This window comes from Eptatretus burgeri, chromosome 6 (assembly GCF_056783735.1).
Source record: "Eptatretus burgeri isolate ZD-2024b chromosome 6, Ebu_testis_v1, whole genome shotgun sequence".
Taxonomy (NCBI): Eukaryota; Metazoa; Chordata; class Myxini; order Myxiniformes; family Myxinidae; genus Eptatretus; species Eptatretus burgeri.
The window spans coordinates 73020284-73030618 of record NC_140966.1 but is presented as its reverse complement, the minus strand read 5'-3'; the positions used below and the strand labels follow the sequence as shown (position 1 = coordinate 73030618).

The window sequence follows — 10335 nt, the reverse complement described above, 5'->3', positions numbered from 1 at the left end:
TTAAATTCACTTTCACCGATATTTAAATTATCATCGACTTACATTGCACACTTTTAACTTCTCACAAATGCTTAATGGGGGATATCACCGCAAAAAGTGAAAATAACCCAAACGGTTACACAGTACTGTAAATATATACCCGTTTTCGCCAAGATCCATCAAGTTCTCGATGTCAAAGGACAGTCAATTTTGATTGGCTTGTGCCGACAATTGTATTTTACAGATATACTTCTTCACATAAATTAAGTGCTTTGGTCCATTGATGATGTGCCTGAGATTTTGTATTCATCGGTTCAACAGTTCTGGAAAAGAGTATTTTTGAAATTTCTTTGAACTTTCTTTTCGTAAACCCAAGATGGCAACCAAGTCTTTCAACCAATTATGTTGATTGAAGAATATGCACAGGTTCTGAATTCAACAACCCAAATAATCTGGGATGGCTGCCAAATGGTTCAACTCATGGAAAGATGACATTAGCTCTGTAGAATTACCACCAACTCATATGTTTTATTAACCTTTATGTTGCTACATCTGTGCCTCCTGTTGGGCATTTTCCCATCAACGCATACAGATTTCAGAAATACCACCACGTCATTCTTCATCGTGGTGTCCAGTAACACACACAAGTTTTTATTCAAATTTGACAATATTCATGAAGGTATTTTGATTCGTTGTTGGCAATTGCAAGCTATAACATTCATCCTTCTTGATTCAACATCGATGATGTGTCTGAAGTTTCGGATTTATTGATTCAGCGGTTCAATATTATAATCTTTGGGACCAAAAGTGCAATCAAAATTCGATGTGTGTCAAATGAAGTTAGACTTAACTTCAACAAAATGAGTAGTTTGATGAGGTTGTGTTGGGTAGTACTTCATGACAAGTGCAACAGGGTGAGAAATGCTCACAGTGGAGAGCTTGAGCAAGCGTGACAGGAATCAATGACCCTTATTCTCTAAATTGTCCCCAATTCCTCGAGGCCTAATGGTGGCAGTGCAATCTGGCCTCAAACACACTCTGTGAAGATGGTTTTGAAGCAAGCAATGTTTCAGGAATGAGCAACAAATAACCTGATAACGCTGCGGGAAGCGACGGTAATGCTGGACGTGCTCCGATGTGCCAAAGTCCACAGCTTGCGTGATGACCCCAAACTGGTTCCGCGCAGCCATTATGTGCTCCACATCTTTGTACTGTACTATGGTATCAGCTCGTGAATACAGGTACAGCTCTGGCCAGCGACAATGTTGATGTAAGAGCTTTGAATATAATGAATCACAAAAGCCAAGAGGAAGGATCAGGAACTGGTCGTTTGGATGGGGGAGGGGGGAGGGGAAGCAGACATAGTATATTAATCAAAAGGAAGTAAATTTATCAATTACAACATTATAGTCGAAATTTTATCGAATTGGGCTAGATCTTAATTAAACGAGGTACACCGATGAGATAGTCAAGTGCATGTTCAGTCATCAATCACTGTCAGATGAAAGCTTTCCTTCATAAAGTCAGAAGGGTCTCAAAATATCTGTGACCGAAACGATATAATGGTTGTTAAATGAAACGTGTTTTTTGGCTTTAAGATCACAAAGCCCTTCATTTAAACAGTTTGTCTTGCTCAAAGGCCAATAAACTACAGGTTAACATTAGTTACTAGCAAAGGTAACCAGCATTGCCCACTAACGTCGGTTCCCTCCTCCCACCTCCACCCTACCCCTCCCTCCTCCACCCTACCCCTCCCTCCTCCCTCCTCCACCCTACCCCTCCCTCCTCCCTCCTCCACCCTACCCCTCCCTCCTCCACCCAATCCCTCCCTCCTCCCTCCTCCACCCTACCCCTCCCTCCTCCCTCCTCCACCCTACCCCTCCTTCCTCCACCCAATCCCTCCCTCCTCCCACGTCCACTCTACCCCTCCCTCCTCCACTCTACCCCTCCCTCCAACAAAGGGATTTTTTACAGGGTGTATATCAAAGTGTACGTTTACATAATCACTTCTAAAAAACGAAATAAAAAAATATCTCACAATTTCCTCGGCGGGCTCCGACTAATTAATTACATATGTCAGCATTTCACTCTTCCAAGACAACGCCAGGTACCTTTGCTAATCTACACTAATTAATGTGTGTGTGTCAGTGCATCATGATCTCCTGAGTTCATTAGGTTAATTAACTACAAAGAACACGAAGAATTCCCATGTTTTAAATGCACGCCATGTTAAGATATAAAGAGCAGCTTAATTGGTCCTTCAGCTGCATGGCATTCCAATCTTCACTAATCAATGTCAGTGTGTGTGTGTCTCCTCCATAACTCCAAAACCTTGAAACCTATCAGGGTGAAACTTTGCATGCATACTAAGGGAACTCCAAGGAAGTGCGTGAGTGAAAATTGCCTGTTTGGGTTTATTAAAACACCCCTTTTGAAGACAATTAACGGCCTTATTTAATTAGTTCCTTTATCAGGCGAATCCTCAGACACCTCACTCTCAATGGGATATTAAGGCACATCCTGGGTTACCTCCCTGGGGTCTTAATTCGCCATTTTGTTTGGCCTGCTCACCCATTCCTTCACTTGGAACAGTCCGCAACGATTTCTTAACGAGTTTTTTTTTTTTTAAGTTTCCTCATTATCGAATGCCGGATCATCATACCTCCGAATCACTGGACATATTACAATGCTTATAAACGCCCAGAGATGCCAGAGTTCATGGCTTTATTTCATTTCCACACATGCCATAAACTCAGGTCAGGCCAGATTAGATCTGTGACTTGCTGCAGGTACGATGTAAACCTGTACGAACCTGTTTCCTGGTCGGGCTGTCAGCGACTAAACCATTTCCCCCACCTGGTTTCCCGGTGAGGAGGGTGTATGATATGGACACCCCGCAGGATAAAAACAAAACCTGTTAAAGGGCGGAAGAGCTCCTTGTGAGCCAATGGCCATCCATATCTAGTGGCCAAATGTGTCTATGGACAGCCTCCTGCAGTTGGGTTACTCTTTTTTTTTTTTTCGGAGGATAGTGGCAGGATTTGCACTCCGGCCACCATAAAACCCTTCACTTCGCAAAACACAAAAATACAAACAAATTTGAGAACCCTCTCTGTGGGAGTACCTTCTGTGCAGCTCCAATACCTTCTGTGCAGGAGTACCCTCCACAGGGCAGCTCACCGGATGAGAGGATTGGGGCAATGCCTTCGAGAACCCCAATCTTTGATGTTTTGAGGAAAACCACGGGGTAACTTTCCCGGGTCAGATTGCAGTAGTGTGTGTCATGGTGGTGCTGAGGTGTCGTCCACCAGACGGCGGTCTTCTTGGGTAAATCTGGGGCGGTCCCTTCGGGTGGGTGCCTGGAATGTCCTACCCTAAGAGAGGATGATCACCTTTCTTTGTTATCATCTGAGCTCAAGCGCTTCAACATCAGTATTGCAGCACTATTTGAGGTTTGGAGACCAGATAGTGGCGAGATCATGGTGGATGGTTACACCTACTATTGGTCTGGTCGCTCTGATGGTTACCATACCCAAGGAGTTTCTGTACATGTGCCCAATAAGCTGACTCCAATGATAATTGAGGTAACACCGGTCAACGAGCGTATTATGAGACTAAGAATTCGTCACTCCTTGGGAGTCATTTCCCTGGTCTCTGTGTATGCTCCGACTGAGGTGAGTGATCTCACCATGAAGGCGTATTCTATGCCACGCTCGAGTTTATGGTTGATCAGTGCCCCAGGCGAGATACTCTTCTCGTTTTGGGAGATTGCAATGCATTGACTGGAACTGATAGAGATGGCTATGAGACATGTGTTGGTCCCCATGGGTCTGGAACTGTGAACCAGAATAGCACGAAGTTCCTTGACTTTGCAAGAAGGTCCACAGGCTCATCGCTGGACTTGGAATTCCAATGCTGGTGATGTGGCAAAGGAGATTGACCACTTGCTCGTTGATGCTCTTTGGAGGATGATCCAGAACTGCAGGGTCAACCGGAGTGATCGGTTCCTCAACACTGACCACAGGCTTGTTGTAGCAACTCTGAAGTTGCAGCTTAAATCCGGGAGAATGGTACCATCCCAGCCTCGGCTGGATGTTGGCAAGCTCAAGGATGAGAGGGTAACTGAAGAGAGTTTGCAAACAGGCTGAGTGGTGATTTGGGGTGGGGGGGGGGGTCTGGGTGCTTTAGGGAATCCTGAAGAGTTGTGGAATGCCTTCAAGACCACCTTCCTTGATGGAGCTGGTGGATGTCTTGGAACTCACTGGAGGGTGAAGAAGAATTTTGTCTCAAGGGACACTGGATACCATTGATCAGAGTTGGAGGGCCAGGCTTAATGGCAGAGCTGAGCTGTTCAGGGAGCTGAGGCGTAAAACTGTACGTGCGCTAATGGGTAGACAAGGAGGCCTATGTGTGAGGAATGTGTGAGGGGGAGAGCATCACCTGTGGTCAAGTGATTCTCATCCTGCATTCAGGGGAATTTGCGCATTGTATTACTCCAAGCCCGTTCCTCGGTGTACTGCAGATCGAATAAAGGGTGGTGGGCTCTTGACAGAGGAGTCCAAAGTGAAGGCCCACTGGGCCGGTTACTTTGAGTGGCTGTACCAGGCTGATCCACCAGCTGTTGAGTTAGATGTCAGGGGTGTTACTACCGCTGAGGGCTGACCCTCCAATCAACTGTGATCCACTTTTATTTGTGGAAACACAGGCTGCAGTGAACCGGTTGAAAATGGGGTAAAGCTCCTGGGATGTGTAACATCCATGCTGAACTTCTCAAGGCTGGTGGAAATGCTGTACTCATGTTGTTGCATGCAGTTCTGTGCTCTGCCTGGAACACAGGCATCATCCCAACTGATTGGAAGAGGAGCCTTGTTGTCCCTCTCTGGAAAGGGAAGGGTGATCGCCAGGCCTGAAACAATGACCGAGGGGTTACGCTGCTCTCAGTACCAGGTAAGATCTTCGCTCGGATAATTTTTTATATGGTTCGCCACCATCTGCTTGAGCACCAGTGCCCAGAGCAGTCAGGCTTTGCACCAAAGAGGTCAACGATTGACCGTATCCTTGCCCTTCGGGTCCTCGCCGAACGCAGTCAATAGGTTCGGCAGGGGCTGCTTGCAGTTAATGTTGATCTCTGCAAAGCATTCGATTCAGTGAATCAGGATGTCCTCTGGAGGATTCTGGGTCTTCGTGGGGTGCCACCAAAACTGATCAATCTGATGTCTGAACTATACTCTGGTACTGAGAGTGCTGAGAGATGTGGTGATACCATCTCTGACTTACTTCCAGTTATTACTGGAGTTTGCCAGGGGTGTGTACTGCCTCCACAATTTTAGGTGCTTGTATGAACTGGATTCTGGGGAGGATGTCAGAGAGATCAAGCTGCGGTGCATCATTTGGGAATGTCAAGATCTCTGACAATTATTTTGCAGACGATGCAGTCATCTTTGCAGAGACCCTGGATATCTTTGTGGAGGCCCTCGAGGTACTGAATGAGGAATCAGAGCCACTGGGATTATGGGTTTCCTGGGTCAAAACTAAGATCAAGGTTTTCAATGACATCTTTGACGCTGCTATGTTGTCTGTACCTGTTTGTGGTGAGGAAGTTGAGGTCATGGAGAGATTCACTTACCTTGGCAGTGATATTCACATCTCTGCTGGCTGTGAGTCAGAGGTCATTAGACGTCTGGGTCGTGCCTGGGGAGTCATGGATTCACTGGATCATGGGGTGTGGTGCTGCCGGTACTTGTGCGGGAGGAGGAAAGTCCGAGTCTTCACGTCCTTGCTGCTTCCAGTCTTGCTCTATGGATGTGAGACTTGGACTCTGATCAGGGATCTGAGACTGAGACTTAATTCCTTTGGTACCAGGTCTCTTCGGATAATCCTTTGCTGTCGCTGTTCGGACATTATGTCCAACGAGCAGTTGCTGAGAGACTCGAATGAGATTTGTTACTTGCATCGTTCGTGAGCATCAGCTGCAGCTGTATGGACACGTGGCTCATTTTCCTGACGCTGATCCTGCTCACCAGATTCTCTCAGCGAGGGAGTTTCATGAGTGGAGGAGGCCAATGGGCCGACCACGTGCCTCGTTGTTGCTGCAGGTTGATCAGCATCTCAATGAGATGGGGATGAGCCAGGCATCTGCCTGAGGGATGGCCAGATGGAGGTCCCTGAAATTCCAGCGGAAATGTACGTAGCGATGCACTGCTCTGGTGCATGCTCCAATACCTGACCTGACCATACCATATACTTGAGAATCTCTTAACCTAAGCCGAATTGCAAAACTTAAGCTCCAGAATTGAACTTAGAAGCACTTCCGACTGCAAAAAAACAAGTGTTCATTTTTCTAATTCAGACATATTTTGGGCGTCTCTGCGAGGTGTGTGTTTAATATGCTGGATCGGCGCTTCCCAAGCCAGCCATTCCTTATCAACCGTTTCGATGAATAAATACATAAATAAAATCATTTCATTGACATCAGGGAAGGATAGTTGCAAGGTACGCACACTCTCTCTAAGCTGTCGAGCTTGGCTTCAAATCCTGACGCAGCTACAAGCTGTCATCCCGGTGTTTCACAGGCATGGTGATTCATCAATGTGTGTGCTGTTAAACTGGACGTCACATCTGCAAGGATTCCTCCCCCCCTCCTCCCCTCTCTCTCCACTTCCATATCTCTCTCTCTCTCCCCCCCCCACCTTGCATCTCTCTCCCTCTCCCCCCCTTCATCTTTCTCTCTCTCTCTCTCTCTCTCTCTCTCTCTCTCTCTCTCTCTCTCTCTCTCTCTCTCTCTCTCTCTCTCTCTCTCTCTCTCTCTCTCTCTCCCCCCCACCCCTCTGCCTCTCTCTCCCAGCCCCACTCCCTCTCACTCCCACCACTCTCCCTCTCTCTCCCATCACTCTCCCTCTATCTCTCCCACCACTCTCCCTCTCTCTCCCACCCCTTCCCCTCTCTCCCACTCCTCTCCCTCTCTCTCCCACCCCTCTCCCTCTCTCTCCCACGCCTCTCCCTCTCTCTGACTCTTCTCCCTCTCTCCTACCCATCTCCCTTTTTCCAAACCTCTCCCTCTCACCCTCTCACCTCTTTCTATCTCACCCAACCCTCTCCCTCTCTCTCCCACCCCACTCCCAATCCCTCTCTCTCTCCCCCCTCCTCTCTCTCTCAAACCTTAATCCCTCAGCCTCTCGCTCTCTCCCACCCCGATCCCTCTCGCTCTTTCTCTCCCACCCCGATCCCTCTCGCTCTTTCTCTCCCACCCCGATCCCTCTCGCTCTTTCTCTCCCACCCCGATCCCTCTCGCTCTTTCTCTCCCACCCCGATCCCTCTCGCTCTTTCTCTCCCACCCCGATCCCTCTCGCTCTTTCTCTCCCACCCCGCTCCCTCTCGCTCTTTCTCTCCCACCCCCCTCCCTCTCGCTCTTTCTCTCCCACCCCGATCCCTCTCGCTCTTACTCTCCCACCCCGATGCCTCTCGCTCTTTCTCTCCCACCGCGATCCCTCTCGCTCTTTCTCTCCCACCCCGATCCCTCTCGCTCTTTCTCTCCCACCCCGATCCCTCTCGCTCTTTCTCTCCCACCCCGATCCCTCTCGCTCTTTCTCTCCCACCCCGATCCCTCTCGCTCTTTCTCTCCCACCCCGATCCCTCTCGCTCTTTCTCTCCCACCCCGATCCCTCTCGCTCTTTCTCTCCCACCCCGATCCCTCTCGCTCTTTCTCTCCCACCCCGATCCCTCTCGCTCTTTCTCTCCCCCCCCGATCCCTCTCGCTCTTTCTCTCCCACCCCGATCCCTCTCGCTCTTCCTCTCCCCCCCCGACCCCTCTCGCTCTTTCTCTCCCACCCCGATCCCTCTCGCTCTTTCTCTCCCACCCCGATCCCTCTCGCTCTTTCTCTCCCACCCCGATCCCTCTCGCTCTCTCTCCCACCCCGGTCCCTCTCGCTCCCCCGCCCACCCCGGTCCCTCTCGCTCTCTCTCCCACCCCGATCCCTCTCGCTCTCTCTCCCACCCCGATCCCTCTCGCTCTCTCTCCCACCCCGATCCCTCTCGCTCTTTCTCTCCCACCCCGATCCCTCTCGCTCTTTCTCTCCCACCCCGATCCCTCTCGCTCTTTCTCTCCCACCCCGATCCCTCTCGCTCTTTCTCTCCCACCCCGATCCCTCTCGCTCTTTCTCTCCCACCCCGATCCCTCTCGCTCTTTCTCTCCCACCCCCATCCCTCTCGCTCTTTCTCTCCCACCCCGATCCCTCTCGCTCTTTCTCTCCCACCCCGATCCCTCTCGCTCTTTCTCTCCCACCCCGATCCCTCTCGCTCTTTCTCTCCCACCGCGATCCCTCTCGCTCTTTCTCTCCCACCCCGATCCCTCTCGCTCTTTCTCTCCCACCCCGATCCCTCGCGCTCTTTCTCTCCCACCCCGATCCCTCTCGCTCTTTCTCTCCCACCCCGATCCCTCTCGCTCTTTCTCTCCCACCCCGATCCCTCGCGCTCTTTCTCTCTCACCCCCATCCCTCTCGCTCTTTCTCTCCCCCCCCGCTCCCTCTCGCTCTCTCTCTCTCTTTCTCCCTCTCTCCGCCCCCCCTCTCTCTCTCTCCCCTCCCACCCCAATCCATCTCACTCCCAACCCCATCCCTCTCTTTGATCCCTCTCCCTATCTCCTCCTGCTCCTCCACCCCCCCCACTCTGTAGAGATGTTAAGGACTGACGGTTTAGTTCTGAATTTGCCCAGTAGATAGCGTGGGTTTCTCAATGCTCCTGCCTGGTTTTATATAGATTGGGGTGGGAGTGCGACCTGGTGGTTAAAAAGAAAATGTTGCTGTTTGGGCACATTTTATCACCCTTCCCTTCCCCTCACGCTGCCTTTCATTCCCTTCCCATCACGCTGCTTGCCCTTTCCCTCAAGCTGCCCTCCAAATTGTGCTGCCCCTCCCCGCCCCACCCTCGTGCTGCCTGCTCCCCCTCACACTCCTCCACTCCCCTCATGCTTCCTTCTCCCCCTCGAACTGCCTCCCCACCTTCACACTGACTTCCCCCCTCTTGCTGCCTTCACCCCCTCATACTGCTCCTCTTCTCACTGCCTTCCCCCCCTCCCCTCATGCTGCTTTCCCCATTTCCCTCATGCTGCCTCCCTCTCCCTTCCCCTCATGCTGCCTCCCCTCCCTTCCCCTCATGCTGCTGTTTCACAGGCAGAGTAATTCATCAATATATGTGCCATCCCTCAGATGGATGTTAAATTGGACATCACATCTGCTGGAATTTCTTCCCCCTCTCTCCCCGCTCCCCTCCTCACATTCCCCCCTCCACCCTCCTCTTTCTCACTCCCCTCTTTCTCTCTTATCCCCCTTCTTTCTCTCTCTCCCCTCCCTCCTCACTCTCCCCATCCCCCCTCCATTCCCTCTTCTTTCTCTCCCTCCTCCTTTCTATCTTTCTCTTTCACCCTTCCCTCCCAGAGTGTTTAGCCACGTTTGGTGAGGAATCGCTCTCCGTCCCCCTTGATCACCCCCCCTTCCTAGCCCCCACCCCTCTTTGCTCCCCCCTCCCTTTTCTCCCACTCTCCCCTCTCAGTATTTCTGTGAGCAAAGCGATGGGTGGTATTTGCTAGTTTATATTCAAATTTTGTGACATCTCCTTTGGCATGTCTTGGACTCTTGTGAGTATATTGCTTGTAAAACGTTTTTTTAAGCCCCTCATTCACTCTTGTAAATCATTGAAGGTTGTGGCAGGGTGATAACCACAAATAGACAGAATTAATTTCGTACCTTCATCGCCACGGTGAAGAAAAAAAACAAGAAGAGAAGAACATAGCGAAGAGGAGAAACAACAGAAGACTGGAGAGTTGTATTCAGAGCACGCAAACTTCCTGCAATGTGGCGCTCTCCAGGCCCACTGTCAAACACCGCACCAATCACGCGTTCAGCAGCAAAATGGGCACAATCGGTGTTGTTCACCACCTCAGCAAAATAGCGGTAGAGTAAGGCACCACCATTACTGAAGGAGTGAAAAAGAATGGGATGGTCATTGACACCAATGTCGAAGAGCAGATCTAGGAGCTTGTGGGCAGTGTTGCTTAGCTGACTGGTGCCCAGAATGCCCCAGAGGAAGATGTCTTGCGGCCTTGCCGTGTATCGGATTGTAATGCATCCCTGCAAGGAGGCAAAAAGGGCTGGATTTCATTCATGACCGATCTCCAGTCATCACTGTGATACGTTATTAAAAGGCAACCTATTATATCGTGAGGTTTAGTATCGATCTGCGTCGGCAGACAGATAGAACAATGGATGGAATCACCAGAACGTTGATCAAGGTACGGTAACTGCTGTGGGAAGAAAGCGGGAGCAAGAAGGGGGCTTTTTGCCCTTCGTTGGAGGTATTTTG

General features: G+C 50.2%; 1 protein-coding gene across 2 annotated transcripts in view; it reads right to left on the bottom strand.

Moving 5' to 3' along the window:
- Positions 1-487: 487 nt before the first annotated feature.
- TMEM53 (transmembrane protein 53) overlaps positions 488-10335 on the bottom strand; it is a 68959-nt gene continuing 59111 nt past the window's right edge. The window contains exons 2-3 of one of the 2 annotated variants that reach the window (XM_085885612.1): positions 9720-10103; positions 488-1301 (exon numbers count right to left, since the gene is read on the bottom strand). In XM_085885612.1, the coding sequence (XP_085741738.1) occupies positions 939-1301; positions 9720-10103 (747 nt within the window). In that variant the 3' untranslated portion in view covers positions 488-938. The remainder of the gene's footprint in view (positions 1302-9719; positions 10104-10335) is intronic. The other variant, XM_085885611.1, reaches the window with a different exon arrangement.